General features: G+C 37.2%; 1 protein-coding gene across 3 annotated transcripts in view; it reads left to right on the top strand.

Moving 5' to 3' along the window:
* Nucleotides 1-22,975, top strand: part of LOC140190203 (heterogeneous nuclear ribonucleoprotein R) — a 32,022-nt gene extending 9,047 nt beyond the window's left edge. For 2 of the 3 annotated variants that reach the window (XM_072246736.1, XM_072246738.1), the window contains 4 exons: nucleotides 981-1,186; nucleotides 1,971-2,120; nucleotides 4,328-4,449; nucleotides 4,538-5,866. In XM_072246736.1, coding sequence (XP_072102837.1) covers nucleotides 981-1,186; nucleotides 1,971-2,120; nucleotides 4,328-4,449; nucleotides 4,538-5,150 — 1,091 coding nt within the window. In that variant the 3' untranslated portion in view covers nucleotides 5,151-5,866. Of the gene's footprint in view, nucleotides 1-980; nucleotides 1,187-1,970; nucleotides 2,121-4,327; nucleotides 4,450-4,537; nucleotides 5,867-15,789; nucleotides 15,884-18,681; nucleotides 18,755-20,810; nucleotides 20,876-22,544 lie in introns of those variants that run through there. The other variant, XM_072246737.1, reaches the window with a different exon arrangement.
* The last annotated feature ends 448 nt before the right edge of the window (nucleotides 22,976-23,423 follow it).

The following is a 23,423-nucleotide window of genomic DNA, read 5'->3' on the forward strand; positions in this document are numbered from 1 at the left end:
GTACAGGTAAACAAGGTGCAAGATTGTAATGAGATAGATAGGCAGGTCAAGTCCTTAGCGAGCTGGGAAAGCATTTGAAGGTCTTGCAACAGCGGAACAGCAGCTGCCTTGGGCTTGGTTTTCAGGTTTTTGTATCTTCTGCCCAATGGAAGAGGAAAGAAGGGAGAATGACTGGGTGAGGAGGGTCTTGGATTATGTCAGTTGCTTTACTGAAGCAGCAGGTGTCCGTGGAGGGAAAGCTGGTTTCCATGATAAGCTGGGCTGTATTCACAAGTCTGCATTTTCTTGTGACATTGTGCAATACCAAGTCATCGTGATCCAGATAGGATGCTTTGAGGGAGTAGAGGTATTGATGAGATTTCTTGGCCATAGCGTCTATGTAGTTGGATCAGGACAGGCTATTGGTGGTCACTCCTAGCAAATTGAAGCTTGCAACTTCATAACACTGTTGATGTAGACGAGAACATGTGCACTGCACTCCCTTCCTGAAGTCAATGACCAACGCTTTTGTTTCACTGAGGTTGAGGGAAAGGTTGAAAAATGAGGTCAGACTTATTATCTAATAGTTGTGTTTCTTTACACAGTACAATCTGTTTCACCTAGAATGTCTGTATTGATAATCTTGTCTTCATCCTGCCCTGTTCCTCAAAAGCCATGCCCAACAAAAGCATAACTGATCTGAAAGCTGCCCCACCTTCCACCAAAACATTTCAGTAACTCTTCAGCAAAATAACATTTCTTGTTTTCGCAGCTGGTTATTGAAAGGTAGTTCCTGAATGCTCAGCTTTAATTTTGATTTTCTGCTGGGTTCTGTATTGCACCCACTTGAGGAAATGGGTCACCTTTTGCACCCGATCAAGATTTAAAGAAGCCAATACCTATTACATTGTATCTCAAACAAGACAGAATCCAGTCTAACATCCCTTTTGTTAGTTCACAGAGATTATTGTTATAAAATCATTATTTCTTCTCTTCTGCAGAGGGTCTCACTGATGTTATTCTCTATCATCAACCTGATGATAAGAAGAAAAACAGGGGCTTCTGTTTTCTGGAATTTGAGGATCACAAATCTGCTGCACAGGCAAGACGAAGATTAATGAGTGGAAAAGTCAAGGTCTGGGGAAATATTGTCACTGTCGAATGGGCTGACCCAGTAGAGGAACCAGATCCGGAGGTGATGGCAAAGGTAATGCTCATGATGACACAACAGCAGGCAATTCAGTCCATTCTTCTATACTAGCTCCCAGCCAAATATTTGTATCCCCCTACTTTATACTGTGTAACCTGTTCCTTTGCACAGGCTAATCATGATCCCATCAAGCCTCCCATTTCAAATCTTTGACTACCCAACTGCATCACCGTATTTTACAGTCGTTAATTACTTGCTGATCAGGTCACAAAAGGGAGAATGTGCAAATTCTGTACAGTTGGCAACAGAAATCAGGGTTGAACCTGGTTTGGAGCTGTGAGACAGCAGCACTGTTGGAATGAAAGCAATTTTGCAAACAATAACATTATTATATAGAAAGGGAATAAAATTCACTACAAGATGCCAGACTCCCTCAGATTTGGGTTTCTATAAACTAAATCTTGAGCTGAAATAACTTCTGGTAACTTGTAATGTAAAATGATAATAGCAATAACTTGGCGCTTTTGACTAATTTTGGTTGTTTTGCTGATAAAATCTGATATCATCTGAACTTTTGAAGTCTAATTTAGCATAGCAATCAAAATCTTCAATCCATATTGGTTTCATGGTGTACTTCTGTGGCTTCTATTAGCTTCATATCTCTCCTAAATCTATAATATTATTCATGTCATGATTGTTAGAATGTTCACCAGTGATTTGTTGAAACCTGGACAATTGGCACTTTATTGTTATGTTTTAGCATCTAGGTTTGAAAGCATATTTGTCATTAACTGAATTTGTTCATCTCCATCACTTTTTGCTATTGTGTGTGTGTATATAGGTCAAAGTTTTATTTGTAAGAAACCTGGCCAGCTCTGTTACAGAAGAAATCCTAGAAAAGACATTTAGTCAATTTGGAAAACTGGAACGCGTGAAAAAATTGAAAGACTATGCATTTGTTCATTTTGAGGACCGCGATGCAGCAGTAAAGGTTTGTATTGGATATATATTTTTATTAATGCCAGGAAGGCATGAAGTACCAGATTTGTAGAAAATCCGATTTATTTTTGAACCTTCAATGTATGGATGATTCATAGACTTCATCTCAATGAAACTAGTTGATCATGACCTTTTATGCCTTTTGGTATGAGTCTGTAATTTCTGTAAATGTTACCTTGTACAGTAACATGATTTCTCCAAATAATGAATCGTACAGCCTTCATTAATCCTTTCTTCAGTGATTCATCAGATTACTTGGCGATGAAATTCCTTTTAATCCATGTTGGTTGTCCATTTAGAGGAGATCTGTCTTGCACCTTTTGTGCCTGTGACTGTGTGCATTTCCCCCAGTTTTTTTGTAATATCCCATAAACTGGGCAAATTGATCAGAACCTTTTTTTTATATAGCAGCCTCTCATCTACAATTTTGAGTGATACATACCTTTAGGACTTTTTCCTTTTTATTTTTGTCCTAGATAATGCTTTTGCTTTATCCTCTTTCATTGCCATCTTAAAATGATCCTTCTCTGCCTTAAGGTGATCTTTGTCCTTAATCAGCCTCGCTTTAACTTTATTCATGTATCTGTCAAAATAGTTCAGACTTGTCATATAACTTGTCAACTTGTTTGTTTTTGCCACTTTTTCCAGTTTTCCACCTGCATGATGTACTTAGTTCTTTTGTTGACATAAATATTTATTATAGTAATTTAAGAATGAAGTAACTGATGTTCAATCCTCTCAATTTAAAATGCAAGTAGTTAAGTCTGTCAGGGAGAGTATATGTTAAGTTAGTTACTACATCAACCATTTACTGTTAGAGCTTGTTTCTGGGTAGTTCATACTTCAATAAATTCAAGTACAGGTTTCCCCCGCCATCCGAAGGTAGAGCATTCCTGTGAAAGGGTTCATAAGCCGGAATGTCGTAAAGCGAAGAAGTTATTACCATTTATTTATATGGGTAAATTTTGTGAGCGTTTGCAGACCCAAAAACAACCTACCAAATCATGCCAAATAACACATAAAACCTAAAATAACAGTAATGTAATAGTAAAAGGAGGAATGATATGATAAATACATGGCCTTTATAAATTAGAAATACTTCTCTACAACGATTGCTTGCACTGTTCTCCATAGCGAAAATCTTACGCAAGCGCTCTTGGCAGAAACACGGCGCCAGCGCGGTTGGCAGAAAATCTCACGCAAGCACTCTCCAGTAACCTTTAGGCTATGAAGCTGCCAAATCATACCAGATAACACATAAAAATACACAGCCGATATAAAGTAGAAATAATGTATGTGCAGTGTAGTTTCACTTACCGGAATTGGGACAGCGCCGAGCACACTGATGATGGTGTGTTAGGCTGAGTTGGAGGTTGGGGCGGTGCAGCGGCCCCCACCCTCTGGGGCGCCGACTGACACCGATCCGCGAAGCATGCAAGAGTGCAGCGGTGGCCGGGAGGCACCCAGCACATCTTTAAGAAAAAAAGCCGAAATAGACAAGTTAATTAATTAGGTGCCACCCGGCACGCAAATGTCGGCCCAGATCAGAGGCAATTGCTGATTACATAGAGCAAGTGAGGGTATCTGTCCGTGACCCGGGGTTTGGGGTGGTGGGACACTGAGATTTCGATTGTTATCCTTTCCTCTTCCAATTGCATCTGCTCTTCCATCTATCAGTTCTTGGTCATGGGATGCCAAAACCTTTTCAACATCATCTTCGTCAACTTCCACAAGCCAAACTCACTTCACCCTTACTTCGTTCACCACGATCGAAACGCTTAATTATGTCTAGTTTTATGCTAAGTTTAACACCCTTAGGAGCTCTTTTAGGCTTTTCCGATACCTTAGCACTCATCTTGCTAACGGCTGTTCACAGGCTCGTGTTTAAGCAATGCCGGCGAGAATGCCGTTCCGAATCCAGGGGAGAGTGGCTGCTCGGGGTATGTGCTGATTTTTTTTCGTGGGCTGCCTTTGTCGTAACAGTGAAAACACCTTCTGTTAGCGAAAACAGGGAACTAATGTAGGTCTTTTGTAACAGTGAGGTTTTGTAAAGCGAACGTTCAAAAAGCGGGGAGGCACCTGTATCCATAACTTTTCGATTGATTCCTCAGATGCCTCTCTGATCACTGATGAAGGAAGGGAAATGATTTGATCTGATTAGATAAATTATATAACTTCCAATTCTTTTTTCTTCTATAGGCAATGAATCAAATGAATGGAAGAGAAATAGAAGGCGAAGACATTGAAATAGTTCTTGCAAAGCCACCAGACAAGAAAAAGAAGGAACGTCAAGCTCAACGACAGGCTACAAGGACTCAAGTGTAAGTAACTTCTTGTAGAGGAGAAAGTGCAACTGTTGTGGTGTTCTTATATTTTGTTTTATCTGTCTAACAAAACTTTCTTTTCTAGGTATGAAGACTATTATTACTACCCCCCACCCCGTATGCCACCTCCAATAAGAGGCAGAGTCCGTGGAAGTAGAGGAGGTAGTTATGGCTATCCCCCAGATTATTATGGCTATGAAGATTACTATGATGATTACTATGGCTATGATTATCATGATTATCGTGGTGGATACGAAGATCCATACTATGGTTATGATGATGGATACCCAGTCCAGAGAGGAAGAGGTGGAAGGGGTGGTAGAAGTGCAATCCCCCCTCCCAGAGGTCGTGGTGTACCCCCACCCAGAGGAAGGGCAGGATATCCTCAACGTGGAGCACCAATGGGACCTCCAAGAGGTGCTAGGAGTGGCAGAGGGGGCCCACAGCCACCACAAAGAGGACGTGGTGCCCGCGGTGGCAGAGGTAACCGTGGTGGTAACGTAGGAGGAAAGCGAAAAGCCGATGGGTACAACCAGCCAGATTCCAAACGACGCCAGACCAACAACCAACAGAATTGGGGCTCCCAACCCATCGCTCAGCAGCCTCTTCAGCAAGGTGGTGATTATTCTGGTAACTATGGTTACAATAATGACAACCAGGAGTTTTATCAGGATACTTATGGGCAGCAATGGAAGTAAACAAATGGGGGTTTCAGTGAAATTGTTGCGACACGATTGGCTAAACTCTGCAACCTTCAAATCTGATTGGCTTAACTCTACATCCTTCAGTACAGATTGGCTTAACTCTACATCCTTCAGTACAGATTGGCTGCCACTTGCATTTTGCTGACATCAAGAATCACTATTGTATATACCAGATTTTTTTTTCCATAAATGCACTTGGACATTTCTGGCTTATTTTCCCTTACCAATTCTTTGGGGGAAAGATGCTTTTTATTTTGTTTTTAAGCTACTTTTTAGCAGTTTGAAAGGAATCTTTGGACTTTGCTTTCAGATGTTGGGCACAATTTTCAATCATGGTTTTGCAGAATTGACTGATATTGGACAGTTTCACTAGTTTGTAGTTTTGGGATTAGACTGCCGTTGGAGTATGCTGTATATACAGTAAATGCTAGTGTTTTGTCTTAGTAGTTTTAAGATGAGCTTGCAGTTTAACCATTTTTAAGTTTTCTTGTACTGAAAGTAACATATAACTGTGTTTTTGCATTTGTAGAGTAGGTAAATTGTGTTTTTTTAAAAAAAATGTTAGCTTCACACCTTTAAGAATCTGCCCTACAAAATTTGGTTTGGCTTAATCGTTCAACCCGTGGCGTTTTGTTCATTGATGTGATTGTATTTACAATTTATTGTTCATGTCAAATTTCAATAAAACTTAAAACTATATTATCCAAAAATTCATGATTCAAATTCAATTGTGTCCTGAAAATTTGAATGATTAGAGATGTGATTTCCTTCAAACCAACAGCTTACCCCCCAAAAAAAACTGCTTATGTGAGTGATCAAATTTAACAATTTGCCTTTTTATAAAGGCTTACTTTTTCCACAAGTGAAAAGGATTGGAAGTATAGATTTTTGTAAAGGATGAAGTCTTCGGTAGTTGTACAGTTTTAAATGTTTAATGGTTTTCATTATTTTAATGTGTTACTTTTGTGAAGGATTGTATGCCTTATAGTTTGATTAGTGACATTTTTTCTACTTTTAATTTACAGAATTTAAAATGGTCTTAACACTTGATAGATGTTAGTCTATCATGTTTGTCTTGCCATCTTGGTATTTTCCAGGCAGGCAAATCCATCTTTTTCTTTAAGAGCTGGTACCAGTGCAGAATGCCTTTGAGTTACTATGCCCAGAAGAGTTGAATAAGGATGGGAGTTGAAATAATCGCTGCCTTGTTTGCAACATTGAATCCCTAAGCCAAAGCTTTTGCCACTTCATTCTTCACTTTTGGCTGACTTCAGCTAGGAGAGCCATAGAGGATTAACAATTTGCCTTTTACCTCAGCTGGGTCAGGGAACCTGACTTAGCTGTTCCTGACATTTACCGTTCTTACATGCATAATTCAGGATGAGCATTTTGTTATGTTCCTGTCCATTAAATGGCTTGCCAGTTACCCTCACACAGGAATAACCTTGGTTGGATCCCTTCAGAAAAGTTGAGGGGCAGGGAGCAGTAGGGAACTGTTGGGAGATATTGATTCAAAGTGATCCTTTGACCTGGGTATGGGTGACCCTACCGAGAGCCAAAGCATAAATCTTGACTCCAGCCAACATAGCTCTCTGGGTCATTGGGGCATGCAGGCCTCCAAATCCTATGTCAAGGTTGCAGTCCTCTTGGAGGATTTCAACTCGTTTATGTGATCTACCATAGTTTGTGTGTAACGTTTCCACCAGTACTTGTATTTTGAAATTTTAGTAAATCTTGAGAAAGCTTTCATATAAAATTAATGGGATTAGTAATTAATTTGATATTCAATTTAAGCTCTACAGCCTAAGTTGGACTGATGTGTCAGTGCTAGATTTAAGTCAGAAATGGAGTTTACCTTAATTATATAAGATAACGAAGAGAATTTGTGTTGTTTCAGTGTACCCAGTGATTGTAGGCCTACTTTACCAGTGAATGCTAGGTTTCCAAGAACAAGTTTTGGCAACTGCAGTATTTTATGATCAAATGTGCAAAGGAGGAGGCATTTAGAAATATAACATAGAAGAGCTCTTAGAAGATTTATTTTGGTAGTTGTGCCTCTGTCAAATTGAAGCTAATGTGAAAATGTTTTCTAGAAATTAGAGTTGCACAGAAAGTTTCCTTAGATGCAGCTTATTCCGTATGATCCTGCATGGCATGGATCAGAACTTGGAAGTGTTGGATTATTTGAAAAAAGTGGTATCAAGGGTGTTTGTGACTGCAGCGTTTTGTTAATAACCTTTGCCCTTTAATAATGACTTTTTGAAGCTTCTTATTTTGAAGGTCTCCACTTAGTACATAGCCCTCAATTAATGGCATAAAAAAGCTTGGGAACTCCTGTTTTAAGTAAATGCACATTATTTATAGTTAAATTTAGGTGTCTCAATTTGAGTGCCAAGTATTTAAAATGAGTCCTGGTGGCTATTCTTTGAAACTAATATGATGGGAGGTGTATAAAGAAATGTTTTAGGATCTTGAGTAGTTTGAATATTCTGTAAATAAGCTCAAAGCTTCACACCCAAATTCTGGAGAAAAAAGTAAATGTATTTGTTGGCTGTCAGTTTGCAGAATTAAAAGCTGGCAAGTAATGTAGAGGTAATTGGGAAGTCTAATGGTTTGCTGGCATGCCATTCAAAATCCAAGTCTTGTCATGGCTTTGGCAAGATCATACCTGAAGTTCAATATTCAGTTATTGCCTCATTTAAGAGAGCTTGGATGCAGGGCAGAGAAGATGGATAGAATGAAGTGCTATCTGAAAAAGGAAGGATTGAAATGACTAGACCTTTATTTTTGGGAGTTTAGAGAATGATGGCATCTCATTGAAGCATATGATTCAAAGGAAGTTTGATGGGGAATAACATGAGAATGATGATAGTGAGTTTGCAAGAGTTGTTCATTCGCCACTGAAAAGGGATAATTTTAATCTCCAGTTTGAAAATCTCTGGAATTCTGCACCCAGACCAGTGTTGTTACTTGTATTGAAGGCCAAATGGGATTATGGGCATGGAGGAATCAAGGGAAATAGGATGACGCAAGAAGGCCAAAGGCCTGTTCAGCCTACTTCTCTAATGTAGCACATCTCAGGGCTGGTCCATGCTAATCTCCAGTGTGATCACATTGGGACCTTGGGATAGTGATCAACACATTTCAAAAGAAAAAAACTAAAGTGGTTACAAAGACATTGAATCAGTGTGATTATATCTGCTTTTAGTAAAAGTAAATGTTGAAGAATGATTTAGATTGAGGCTTATTAAATATAATTTTAGACGATGGTGTTCCCATCACCTTTTTGTGGAATTGTTCAGCTATTTTGGAGTTCTATCTGGAAATTACCAATTTATTTAACACCAGCTTCAGAGTTATCTGGGTATATTGACTTAGATTTTTTTTGTTTTATACTTTAGATTGTATCTTGAAAGTTGGGTTTTTGGACTATTTTTAAAATAGCTTTTTAGATTGTTACCAGCCTCTCAATGATCGCATGCTTGCTTGAATTGGAAAAATAGCTATCTGAAACTAAATTTGGGTGTTAAAATCGGATTTCTTTTTTGCATTTTGAGTTGTTAATTTAGACTTAACTATAGTTAATAGTCACACATTCATATTTTCAAGAAATTTTGAGGCATAATTGACCATTTGAATGTCATATTCTGCTTCTACAAATTGGGTTTCAAGATGTTAGGTAAGTCTCGAGACACAAAATACAACTTATTAAAATGATCACTAAAACATGAAAAACTAGATTGTTTACTTTTGATCAATGTCAGGATATTAGAATGGAAATTAGAAGTTAGTTGGAACTTTGATTTGGAATAATGTTTCAGGGAAAGTGTGGTTAAGGTTGTTCTGTAACATAAGAGAAAGTTGAGATTTAAGGAGGATGACTTTGATGAAACTTTGTTCTGAAGTTTGATGAAGCTTACAGTGACTCCATTATGTTTTTAAGATTGATATTCCTTAATTTTTATGAATCTGTTTTAAATGTTTCTTTGTGGTTTAACGCAAAGCTGGATAAATGAACTACAAAAAAAAAGCAGCCCAGTAAGTACAGTCAATGCCTGTTAATTCGGGCACATTGTGACCACTACATATTGGCCCAGTTACGTGGCTGCCCTATTTAGCCAAAATTTCATGGAAATAGTTAAGATATAAAGAAAGACAAACTCCTGTTTAACTGAGGAACAAATTATGTATTTAAATGAAATACACAGACAATGCTTTCAATGATTGCATCCTTGTAATCTTCATTTTCATTGTAACATTCAAGATGATTGTCAATACCTTCAAATTCTTCATAGTTCCTAACTTACTGAAGTAGTGAAATCATTTCATTTTCACTTTTGGCTGATTCTGGCATCTCCAAGCATGAATGCTTGAAACTGCAGTGAGCAAAACAATTCGGGGTCATCATATGCTGTTTATTACCAGTAAACTATCACTGCTTTTTGAACACAAACACACAAGTGGCACTATTTTAAAAACTGCTGTAAGCACAGTGTAGTATCTAACGACTGCGACTGATGCTAGTTGACATATATTTGAGGAGAGTCTCTTATCCCAATTAAAGCAGCAGAGTGCTCGGAATAAATGAAAGGAATCCCAGCTATTTTCTCAATTTGTTTTTGTTCCTTAAGAATTGTCCCAAATAAGAGGTTGCCCCAATTAACTGATGGCCCAATCCACCAAACTTGCAGAAGATTATTGAGCTGGGAGTTGAAGAAAACTCACTTTTGATGCTTTTGGGCCTTTTCTTTAAAATTGACATTTGCACCATTTCTGGAATTTAATTACTTCCCGTACCTACAATACTGAAGAGTGAGTGCAATTCGAGAAAGCAAGCTACTAAAGTTGTCTTCAGCATTGATTTACTTTCCACTCCCTCGGAATCAGTTTTTATGTGGTGAATGTGATGTAAGTATGCTTTGTCAATTGACTCGTTATTCTTCAGACTTCAATAAAAAGAACAATACCGTCGCACATTGATTTGGAGAACAGATGCTTCAGTTCTCCTGTTTGCTCTCATGCAGCACAAACTGAGTTCACAGATGGTGCCATCAATGCATCGTCATTTATTGGTGTGACCTGAACCCAGTGACATCCGCAGATGTTTCATTGAGTTATAATTCCTATGTGGAAAATTCCACAGTTGAGTGACAATCACTTTTTTCTCCTAATTCCAGACTGGATTTTTTTTACGTGAATAGCATTGCCACATGAAGTTAAGTGAACTTCAGGTAATGAATGACAAATCCAAGATGTCTTGTGTCTATATCAGGTGGCAACATTGCTAAGGAATTTGAAGTATTTGTGTACTTGCAGCAATTGAATCTGTTTCCTAATGTTTGTATGTGTAACATTTAGAAATGTGTGCTGTTCCTTCCTCTCAAGAGGAATAAAAAGATTGAAAGACATTACTTGCTGCTCAGCTTTGTGAAGGACCAGTTTTCTCCTACAAAGACAGCCAAAGATAAAATTTTCCCCTTTATCATAACTTTTTTGATATCTGTAAGCATAGCTGAGGAGGTAGGCATAGTCAAAGTGCTTTCAGTCTTGAACTGTGACTATTGTGCTCTTGTTCCAGAGTTAATTCTGCAGGTGTAGGTTATTCTCAGTAAAGAAAGGTGGAAGATGAAAGAGCAAAAATTCAAAATCTTGTATACTTGCTGAAGTATTAGATTAACTGATCACTTTCAGGGTGAAGAGAATTTATATTTGAATATAATTTCAGTGATTTGGATTGGAGAGCTTGCCAGCCTATTATTCCTAAGATACTCCTTGTAAAATAATGGGAAACATGATTTGTTCTTTTCCAATAATCTGTTGCATTCAGTCCCTAGTATTGATGATAAATTGGTTTATTATTGTCACACGTACTGAGGTCATTTCATCACATCAGTGCATTGAGATAGCAGAAGGGAAGACTGTAACAGAATGCAAATTTGAGTGTTAGTAGTTAGAGAAAGCACAGTGCTGGGCCATAACGAGGTAGATTGAGATCAGGGTGCCATCTTGTACTGTGAGACCATTCAGTAGACTTATCAGTGGGGTGGAAGTTGTTTTCTTGAGCTTGATATGTGCTTTTGTTCCTAACTGCTGTGAGGGGCTAGTGTAAAATTAAGGCAATTAAGTGAAATACAGTGAAGCTCAAGCATCTGGAAGAGCTGTATTGTAGCATTAGATCTCACCAAGAGCAGAGATGGGAGGATCTCTGAATACGATTTGTCCTTGGTCTCTAACTGAAGGATTTTAATGTGCATTCTTGCTCTGTGAATTCATTCCAAACAAAGCAGTTTGGAAGCTATGTAATAGTAGGAGTTGTCAGAATATCGTTACAGGATGTAGCAGTGGAATTAATCAGTAAAGAGCTTAATTGTTAAAATGAGCTTTACTAAATGTGTGTAGCAGTTTTGTTGAATTATTAAATACTTTCCTAATCTATTCTACAATGCTGACATATTGACATTTAGTATTCTGTTATAACTATTTGAACTATTACAAGTGTAAGCTTGTCAAAGTCAAGCAAGCTACAACATTGAAACTGATTCTTTGACGTACTGAGTTCATTCTAGCCAGCAGCTACTGAATTACACTGATCTTACAGTTTTTAATTTCCCCACATTCTCATCAATTCTCTTTTCTAAACACTCACTCACTCTCTCTCTCACTCACAGTCTCACTCACTCACACTGCGGCGCTCTCTCACGCGCTCTCACTGTCTCGCTCTCTCGCACACTCTCACACTCTCGCAGTCTCACACACTCGCACTTTCTCTCTCTCTCACTCTCTCTTTCACACTCGCCAATTAACCTGCAACCCTTCATTGGGATGTGGGACGAGTATTTGTGGTGTTAGTTATCTCCCTTAAATAAGTAAAAAATGGTTTGGTTTTTAGTATTTCATGCTGTGTTACATGGAACAGTATTTCAGAACTCTTTCATCTTTGGCAGCTAGTTACAAGTTACTTAATAAAATGTACCAAGCACAAAATATAAGGAAGTAAGCTATGTAGAAGACACGGAGGGTACAAAGGATGTGGGTGAACTGGGAAAAGATGGACAATTGGGAGATTGCCTATTTTAGCGCAAGTAAAGCTTTTGCAAATGAATGAAGATTGTGGAACTCTGAAATTCAGCAGGGTCTGGGTGTCTTTATGCATGTTTATCAAAATACTTAGTTATTAAAATTTAATGTTACTGGGGAAGAACTAGAATACTGAAGTCAGGAGGATTATATTTCTATGTTAGAGATTGGTGAGATCATATCAGAAGTACTTGTATGCTTATTTGAGAAAGAATGCCAATGTATTGGATGCAGTTTAGAGAAGAGTTACAAGGCTAATATGCAGAATGGTCAAGTTATCTTTTGAGAAAAGATTGGCCAAATTAGGATTCTTTCTGCACTATTTCAGGATGACAGAGCATTTGATTGAAATGCAAGATCATGAAGCTGGATGTGCAGAGGACATTTCCTCTTAGTAGAAACATTGAGAATGAGGGAGTAAGTTTTTAAAAATCAGGGTTACCCATTTAGAATATACAGGAATTCCCCAGGGTACTGCAGGGTTCTGTTTTGTGAACTGTTTGTATCCTGAACACTTCAGAAGTCAGAGCATCTGAAACACTTGTTTGTACATATGGGATGAAGACCTGTGTGGAATTTTTATTTTCTCTATATGACAAGTAAGGAAGTTTTTTTTTGAGGTGGAGTTTGCGTTTCAATAAACAAAGGGGTGAGCCATTTTACTTGGTGATGGATATGTAGAGTTAAGATGTACCATTATGGTTAAATAGCCAAACAAGTTCAAGTTGCTAAACGGCCTATTTCAGTTGCTGATTCAGATGTTCGCTTGAATTAATAATAGTCCTTTAAAAAAAAGTTTCCTCAATGAAACCAGCATCTGACAGTTTGCTACTGCATTTAAACAGTCAAAGTCATGGTCATACTTTATTGATCCCAGGGGGAAATTGGTTTTCGTTACAGTTGCACCATAAATAATATAGTAATAGAACCATAAATAGTTAAATATTAATATGTAAATTATGCCAGTAAATTATGAAATAAGTCCAGGACCAGCCTATCGGCACAGGGTGTCTGACCCTCCAAGGGAGGAGTTGTAAAGTTTGATGGCCACAGGCAGGAATGACTTCCTATGACGCTCTGTGCTGCATCTTGGAAGAATGAAGGGTAGTTTTGAAGGGCAGTTTGCTGTAATATTGTGGGGAAGAAATCTTTGAAATAACAATTTCTTAGAAGAGACTGTATTGTAAGAAAATCAAAATCATTTTTTAAACCAAATTTGGGATTTCTAACAATTGGAGGTTAAAGAAAAGATGCAATTATACATTTAGAGAGGAAATTTGAATAAACAAAACTTTGGACACTAGAGGTCTGAGAATGCACAGGGGAATATTTTTTCAGACCTCTAGTGCTGAACGCTTTGCTATTCAAAATTCCCTTAATGTTTAATTGCATCATTTTTACATTGTCTGCTCAATGTATTAATGGTTTGAAGATGTTCTAAAATGGCTAACATGAGGGGGCATAGTTTTAAGGTGCTTGGAAATAGGTACCGAGGGGATGTCAGGGGTAAGTTTTTCACACACTGTGAAAACTGTGTGGAATGCATTGCCAGCGGCGGTGGAAGCAGTTACAGTAGGGTCTCTTAAGAGCCTCTTAGATAAGGTACATGGAGCTTAGAAAAATAGAGGGCTGTGCAGTAGGGAAATTCTAGGCAGTTTCTAGAGAGGGTTACATGGTCAGCACAACATTGTGGGCTGAAGGGCCTGTAATGTGCTGCAGATTTCTATGTTCTGTGTAGAATTTCCTTTTTCCTTTCAAAACCATTTTTCTCTGATTTTAGTATCTTGGTAATTCAGGCTGCTTTGGATGACTTGGTGTTTGATCGGGTGGGAGGTTTTCCCCTTTTATGGTTGTGTTCAGCCTGTTGAAGTCCAGGGAATGTTGGGGTCTGCTTGTATCAAGATGCCAGTTGTATTGCATCAATTGGAAGTAGAAACCGGAAGTTGTAGACCGTTTTCTTGTGTAAAGAAATGTGAAGGAAGAGTTTTGCATGTATCTTAATGACTGATTTGAAAATTATAAAATTTTTCTCGTCAAATTGCCAAGTGGCCTATTCCTGTTCCTGTCTTGTATATTTAAGTGTGTTTATCAGCATCAGTCTGCAGATAATCTAATATCAATCTGATTCATTAAAGCTTAAATAATTTTGTTGCAATCAACACAGTTCTGTTAGCTTTTATTGGTTCAGCTGCATTGCAAATGCTGGTGTGGATCTCCCTCCTATGTGCCATGGGGAATTGGATGTTCAGAATAAAAACCCGATTATTCCCAAAATATTGGTGTGTATAAGGAAAAACTGGACAAACATTACTTCCAAATGATATTTGAACTAATGCTGTGTTTTCTACAGCAGCAGATTTAGAACAATTGGTTACTTTTTTTTTGATCACTCACTTGCAGCAGTTTTGCACCTTCAGCTTGTTGGTAATGGGAATGAAGGCTATCCTTGAAATATTTTTTTAAGAATAAATGCAATTGGAAGAAACCCCATTGGTTTCATTAGACATGTTAATGCTTGGTTTAAAAAAATGATTGGTTAAATTAAATGTGTCATGGTTTTTAAAATTCGATACCTTCAATCCTCTTTGTTCTCAGATTCGGTACATCATGAGCTAAGTTTATCAAATGCTACACGGTTTTGATCAACTTGAAGTGTGTGCTTTTGAGGATAACAGCATGCAAAGAGAATTTAAATCTTAACTACATATGCTTGGAGATCTTTTTGATCTAGTTAGTGCCATTTCTGAATCTGTCAGTCTCAAACACTATTACTGAAAATATACTGGCGATATTAAAATGGCCAAATAGGGATGGCATTCTTTTTTTCGTTAACTGGCTAATTCAAATGAAAAGAATCTCTTACCAGGCACGTGATGCTACAATAGTCCAGGTTGCATTCACAAACGGATATGGTAGAACAAACATGTCATTTGTGATGGTAACAATAGATTGGTTATTTTAATGTAATTCATTTAAAATTTACATTATCTGGGTTAAGCACTGGTTGCTGATATTGAGAACAATTCCTTATTGTATAACCTGGTGTACAGAATAAATACCATTCATTTTATGTCAAATTGTGCAATAAGTGAAGAATTTCTGGTAGCTTATGTTTGTGACATCCCTATTTTGAGGTTGGCTACTACAGTATAATTTCTGTACAGCATTCATCGATTGGATCAAAATGGCATGACTGGCAGTTTTCTTCTTGATTTTTTTTTAATATGTGAAAATTATCCAAAAAAATCTAATGCCAATCTACCTCAGTTAATAATCGATAAAGTCAACAGTCATGCTGTGATACGTCCAGTGTGACGCTAGCACTTTGTCATTGGCTATGGATCAACTCTAACCACTTATTTTTCCTTTTAGCTTAAAACAGAAAAAAAATATTTTAAGTTGGAGCGTTGTGGTTGCAAGGTAATTAGGGTGTAGGCAATGAGAAATTTCTTTGTATTGCTGTTACTAAATACTCTGGTAATTAGCCACAAAAAATTGTATTTCCATTCTCATCTCTTAAGTTTTAACAAATATCCTTTTGTCACCTGACTATCAGGGAAGCGTGGTTGAGGCTGGCCCTGACCTGTTGTCATGACACCAACATCCTAGGTGGGGGGCTGTACAGGAAGCTGCTGTTGGAGTTAAACGTGGTAAGACAATTTCTGTGCCAAGTTTTTCACAATCTACATAGTATATTTTGGCATTTCATCTAAAATAGACAGTTGTAAACACTGGCATTACAACTGTAAAATTTGGTCATTGCTTTCCTTGTAACACAGCCTTAAAGTTTACTTCATTAAGTAATCCAAAATAAGCCAAATAATTGAAAATGGGTTTCAATGCTATGAGATGGTATTTAAAAAGTTGGAATTCTTTTTAAACTCAATGTTTTAAGCAATAATGAAGTTTTATGTCCTGCGTTTAATCCTGCCTAATTCCAAATTCCTGATATATACAATTAGTTCTTGATCACTAGAATGATTAAAATACTAAAATAAATTTCAGGGTGATGGCTATCAGTTTGTCTAAAATAGTAAAAAATGACCAGCCCATCTTGGAATTCTGAAATTAGATGGGAGCCTTGGAATTCCAGGCATTCTTCATCATAAAGTATGGAAACTAATGTTTAGGGAATTGATATGGTGTGATGGTTTCCATAGAAATCAACTGCGGTAGTTATTTTTATTCCATAACGTTATTAAAATTAGTTCAATTTCTAAAGTTTACAAACAATAATGTGAAATTTGAGTGCTGGATTTTAATCAAAGGTTCTGGTGTTCCAGTCTTTGCAGATTAGCTCCAGTATTTAAAAATAGCTTTGTTGTATTGGCTTTTATTGGTTAATGTGATTAAGTAAAGTAAAATAGACATGATTATTAATAACATTGTGGGGCCAGAGGGGTTCCATGTTGAAAGTTTTGATTGCACTGGACAACAAACTTTTTCAAAAGTGTTGCTTCCTCAGAGATGTTTTTTGTTTATGATAGACTGCTTGATCTGAACACAAAAATAATTTCAGACTACTTGTATCACATAGGAATTTGGAGAAATAAATTTAATTTTTCAAAAAATATAATTATTTAATTGCGTAATGGTGCCGATGCTTTACAGTAGTTAAACTAAATTAAAATGTTAATGATTTTCATTTGTACTTGATGGCTTCTCACTTAAGTGCCCAACAATAATTAGTTAACATTGATTGATTCCAGTTGCCCCTTGACTACAATGTCCTGGTGAAACCTTTCACCATGCTCATCACTGACACTGCCATAATTTGCAGGGAAGAAGTCTAAATGGGAATGCAGAAAATAAATCTTTAATAACATGTTGCACTTCATGGTTTTGTATGCTTGAAGCATGTTGTCAATCAGCTGCACCTAGTTTGGTGCTTTGTACATGCCAAGAAAAGTATCAACAACACCCTTGAATGTCTTCCATGTGATTTTCTCCGGTCCCAATAGAAGTTCTTCGAATTGCCTGTCATTGATGACCCGTTTGATTTGTGGACCAACAAAAATGCATTTCTTAATCTTGATATCAGTTATCCTGTCTTGAATTATGAATTGAAATAACAAATCTAGGTGATTTCAAAAAAATTGATGCGTGATAGGGAAATTTCATGGTGATTTTCATGATCAACAGTGCAAAATCCATAAGATACATCCAGAAGTATTCAGGAAGCAAAATCTTTGTTGTCTAGTGTTGTCAATGTTGGTGGCAAACTTCCATAAGCTAGATCACATTATCAGACACTGTTGAATATTTCATAATCTTGATAATTAAATTCTTTAAATAAACAAATTGCATAAATGAGTGTGCTATTCATTTTGAACACTATAAATTCTGTATTTTGCACTTTTAAGATTGGTTAACATAATGTGCCAAATCCTCTTTTATAGTCATGAGTTGATTAGGTAATTGTGTGGTACAATTGCAGTGTTGCAATATCTGTTCCCAGCTGCTTCCTTGAAATGGGAGATAAACTAGCGCAAATGAATCTTTTGTGATTGATTGTGGGAGTGAATTTTCTACCTATGCATTGAGGTTTCAGTTTTATCCTTTCCACTCTGAAAATGAGTAGGAATGACAAACCTTACTTTTAACTGAAGGCAAAGTAAATAATGATGTACCTATATTTGGCTGTTAGATTATATGAGCTAAATAAATTAATAATTCAAAATTTGGTCAGTGACAGCAAATTTGTAAGGAAGGCACATTTTCTGAACTTCTGGCTTGCCGAAAACAAAACTGAACAAATTAAAATGTGACTGGCCTGTTGGTGAATTGTTTCGTGATGGTACAGCCTAATTGTAAGTTATAACTGGTATCTTTGGTTTATTTGACATGCACAAATATGGAAGGTAGAGGGCCATTCAGGTGAGGCTTCTTCATGTAATGTTGTAATCGCTGCATGTTGAAGCTATAATCAGGCTGTAGTAAATGCCCCTGTATTTATGGCATTGGTACATTACAAATAGACCACGCACATGCAGCGGACCATACATATGATGTACAGATTTGGTTTCTTCCTGAAATTCCATTTCCTTTACTTTGCCTTGAAGTGTGCTTCCTGTAACCTCATGAGATGCTTTTTTAAATGCTGCAAATGCTTGTGTTTAAATTTAACAAAATATTTTGTGCTTACCCGTGTTCCTAATGGCTAAAAACAAAAATCAGTAAGAAATAACTGCATGCTGATAAGTTTTAAATTTGCTTCATCACGCACATGTTACCATGAAGGGCAGGCTACACTTTGGTCGTGCTCTGTTTTGATATTATGTTTGGCAGCATGGCCAAGATTTGTCAAATGATTTAGTTCTCCCTAATACAGAATCGTATCCTAAAGTGAAGATGAAAAAAATTGATTTTTTATTTTGATGTGGAACAAAAAAAGCATTTAACACCGATTGTTTTGTGTTGTCAATATGTACTTTATGCTGTTTTGTAGTTTTTAGTGAAGGGACACTGAACAGACAAAGTATGACAAAAGTCGATGGAAATGGATTAACATCATTTGCCAGGTACACTTTGACCTTGAATGTTGTTGTGCAGGTGTTTGTTTAGACTGTAACAGATGTAGCATTCAGGACAAGCTGATAATCAACTTTAGTTTGCCATTATCATAATTAGTTGTATTTGAGGGGTACAGATCCATAATTCAAAATGAAATGTCAGAGGTTAAGTTTCAATTAAAATATTAAGGTTTGTGAGATCTTTGTGTTTACTGTGCTGTATTTAAAAAGGTGTGCAGAATATGATTCAAGTCACACAATTGAATTGCTGCTTGTTCTGTTTCGGAATCAATTTTTATTTGCTGCTTTGCCATTATCACATGCAAAGATGAACTCTTGAGGAATTAAATCCAGATTGAACACAATAGCAAAACACTGTAGCCAATATTGCAATGAATTTGTGAAATAACGTGCTGTAATTTAACAGCATCATACAGTGCTGGGGGAAATCAGTGTGTCAGGCAGCATCTACGAAGGGGAATGTGAAAGCCTTTATTTCAGGTCCAGACCCTCCATTGGTACTGAGGGAAAGCCAATATAAAATTATGAAAGGAAGGGGTTGAGCAAGAGCTGTCAGGCAATGGGTGAATCCAGGTTTGGGGAGTTTGTTGGTGGTTGTGACAGACAAATGAGAGAGAGGAGTTTGATCTGCATTGCTTTATGCTTGGTCATTGTTAATACCACAGCAAGTGATAAGCTTGTGGCAGGTTTAAGCAGATTCTGCATTTCCTGCAATTGCCATGCAGTGGGACAAAAGCTGTTGATAGCTTAATAAGTAGTTTTAGACTTGCTGTTTACCGGTTGAATGTGTCAGTCACAAGCAGCTGAGTAAATTTTAGCTATTTCAAGGCGTCTTGAACTCAGTGTCTCCCATCGACTACATAATGTACTGGGTGGGCACAGGAGTACATTCAGCCAGAGACTCATCCCTCCAAGATGCAGCACAGAGCGTCATAGGAAGTCATTCCTGCCTGTGGCCATCAAACTTTACAACTCCTCCCTTGGAGGGTCAGACACCCTGAGCCAATAGGCTGGTCCTGGACTTATTTTCATAATTTATTGGCATAATTTACATATTACTATTTAACTAATGGTTCTATTACTATTTATTATTTATGGTGCAACTGTAACGAAAACCAATTCCACCCGGTATCAATAAAGTATGACTATGACTAAGCTTTTAAAGCAAAGTTTGTGTCCCTCAATTATCCATTTCTCTTTACTGAAGCTGATGACTTACTCTGTGGCAAAATGTTAGTCAATGTGACATAGTACAGAAACTGGCTCTTCTGTCCATCTACTCAGTGCCAACCAACAGGTATCCATTCCATTAAACTCATTTTGTTTCCCTCCCCCCACATTGCCATTGACTCCCTCCACTCCCCGATTTTAACATTCACCTACACTTGGAACAAGTTACAGTGGCTAATTAACCTACCACCAGCCTGCAGAACAATAGGATTTTAGGAGCAAACCAAAACACTTAAAGGCAACTGGTACCGTCGCAGGAAAAATGTGCAAGTGCCACTCAGACAGCAGTATGGGGCAGGATTGAATCTAATTTGCTAGTGCTCTGAGACAGTGGCTCTAAAATGTACCTCTGTACAGTTGTGCTGACCTTTGTACACTGAATGGACAGTTCAGTGAGTTTAAATCACAACTTCTGACAAGATGAAATGTAAACTTTTTCCCTTGCTCTCTCACTTTCATACTCTCTTCTCCCTCCCCAGATGCTGCCCAGCATGTTCTGTTTCTTTTTCCAGCATCTGCAGTGTTTTTCTTTCAGATGTTACTCTATGATAGCAGCTACTTAGCCTAGCAGTTTCAGATTTGACACATCAGGATTTAGATTTGGAAACACTCCTGCTTTTGCTAGGAAATAATGTGTTAGCATGTATATATTATGTATATGTCTGAGATTACTGCATGTCACAATCTGTGCTGTAACTAGATGCAACATACTGTAAATAACCAAAGTTAAAATTAAATTTGCAATTTTTTTTAACTTTGCAGATAGGATTTCTCAATGCTTAATGATTAAAAATGTATTATTTCCCTTTCACAGTGCCAAACTATTTGAAAGTGACTAGATACATACATGAGGATTGTTTGCCACTGCAGTAGATACCTGTAAGTAAATTGTACTTATTGCTTGGCTGCAGATTCTTACTCATCTTCTTGGTACTTTGAGCTGTTCGTTTATAAAGTTATTTTCTCCTGGGCCTTTCAATTTCAGTTTGGAATTGCTATTTACAGCTTTGATTATACTCTGGTCTGAAAAGCAAGATATAACTGGATGATTATTTGAACTCGTCTTTACAGACACATTCAGGCAACTACATATATGGTGACATCCATTCCTAGTTCTTTCCTGTAGTTTTTCACTCCTTTAAAAATGTATTCAATTCCTTAAAGCTGCAATAACTTTTCTATCCAGCACTCCTAGCCATTTATTTAAATTCTATTTGTGTTATACAGTTGTTTTAGCCAAACGTATTGCTGCTGTTGTACTCTTGAAACTTCATTTTGTGCAAAGTATTTATGATTTTAAATAGTTTATCAAATTTTGCCATTGCTTCTTGTCCTGTGTAGGAATCAGTTTTGATTTGCTGCTTTGCCATCATCACATGCAAGGATAGCAGTTCCCTGTCCTCAAAAATTATTTGAATAATCTATCTGATTTTAACAATCTGATAGTTTTTTGGTCACTGAGTGGGATCTTATTTTTATTACTGAAAACAATTTAATTATCCTTTTTTTACACAAAATATTCAAATTATTAAGGTGCCCCGATGACTTGTCTTTAATTCAGTTGCATAACCATTACACTTACCTAGAGATGGTAGGTATACAAGTAACATGTAATTCATACAAGTACACAAGTAACGTCATAGGACAAGCAGCCAACACCAAGGGTGAGAGTTTTGTTCTCTTAGATCCTCTCAGCTGAAATCAATTGTCTCAACAAGATTTTGAAATAAACCTTGACACCTTTTGTCTGTATTTTCGTATCCTGTTGACTAATTGATTCTTTCAACATGAACATAGCAGTCGTCATACTGTTGTTTTGAAAAGAGCCTTCACTTAGTCTTTGACCAAGTGCTTTAAACATTTCTGAAGTATTCATTCTATGCTCTTGAAGGTTACAATTGAATCTGCCTACATTTCATTAAAAAAATGCTTGTGCTTGGTTTTCTTGCTAGAAGGCTTGCATTGCTTTTGACTGGTTATAGGTTATTTTGACATCCTTTTGATAGTTTTAAAAATCCAAACATGCTCTTTTATTTCTGATTCTGACCTGCATTTCCTAACAAAACATAGAAAGCGTGAAGTGTAGCATAACAGTACACAGTCAAGTGTTGGAGTTTGACCTGTGGTTTGAGTGGTGTACATAACAATCTAAGCCACGTTTTAATGTTCTTACAGTTCAACATGCAAAACAGTTTTTTCTGAAATGCGTGGCATTTTTCTTGAAAACTTAACTCTGGTGTTCCTTTTTATAAGTTGCTGGGTGCCACAGATGTGCAGTGGCCTGTTTTTGAGGGGAAAATTGAGATCGAAAACAATGCATATTTTTGGCAAAGGCTGATGATTAAGTGGGGAAATGAAGCTTGGCTGCCTTAAGTTATTGCTTCACAAAGTCTTACCGAAAAGCATATGAATTTTGCAGATGCATTGAGTATACTCAGTTCCAGTGCATTTCCTCCATCTACCCTCAGCTCACTGTTTATACAGCACTGAAAATTGTCTATAACATTATTCTCATCTTATCGTGTTTGATCTGTTGCATCTAAACTAGGCTCTGCTGCGCTGCTTCCAACTTGCTGAATGGAATCATGAGTCGAGAAGTACACCATTTTCACCACAGGATGGCAGTCTGCATCTCCCAGCTCTGACACCTTAGAAGTGGACTATTACAAATGTTTTTGGAAGCTTACATGAGTGGATCTTAAACTCCAGGAACTTGGTGGGTAGCTCTGTGAATACAATCTGTGAACAAAAATCAGTTTTTATACATATTTTTGTGTTGCTGACACTGTTTCCATCTAAGCTGAACATTTGTTGTGTGGGCAAGAGTACCATCACTTTTGAGGCTGAAAGATCTGCTTTGCTTTCTGCAGAAAATTAAGTGGAAAATTTAAAGAATGTGCTCCAGTATGTCATCGCCTAAAGTTGCTTCGTGTATGTTGTTATTCATTGTACATGTTTAATAAAATTTTAATATGCTGCTATGGTGCTGTTGTGTTTTTCATTTTGTACGTTGTGATCAGTAACATACACACCGGGTAATGATGAGGGTGAGTATTTTTATCCATTACACTTGGCTTTGAGTTCTGCTGCTATGAGTAGCAAAGGGAATTAAAATGAAGTGGAACTTGATGGCGAACAGGTTAATTTATGTATAGATGCAGCTTTCATGTTTTTGTAATTTGGCAAATCCTTTCTGGAAGTGTGTTAGTTCCATCCAGTGGAGCTCTTTAATGAGGGGGCGGGGGACAAAAGCAAGGATGTTCATACCTTCCATTTTCTCATACACAATGGAAACCAACTGCGTAGCCAGTACCTGAAATACTGAGTTAATACTTAACCTGTATTTTATACTTTGAATTTTGTATCAGTTAAGATAAAATTCTCATGACTGGGGTGGCATGGTAGCTAGGGCAGCACAATAGCATTT

This window comes from Mobula birostris, chromosome 29 (genome assembly GCF_030028105.1).
Source record: "Mobula birostris isolate sMobBir1 chromosome 29, sMobBir1.hap1, whole genome shotgun sequence".
In the NCBI taxonomy this organism is placed as follows: Eukaryota; Metazoa; Chordata; class Chondrichthyes; order Myliobatiformes; family Myliobatidae; genus Mobula; species Mobula birostris.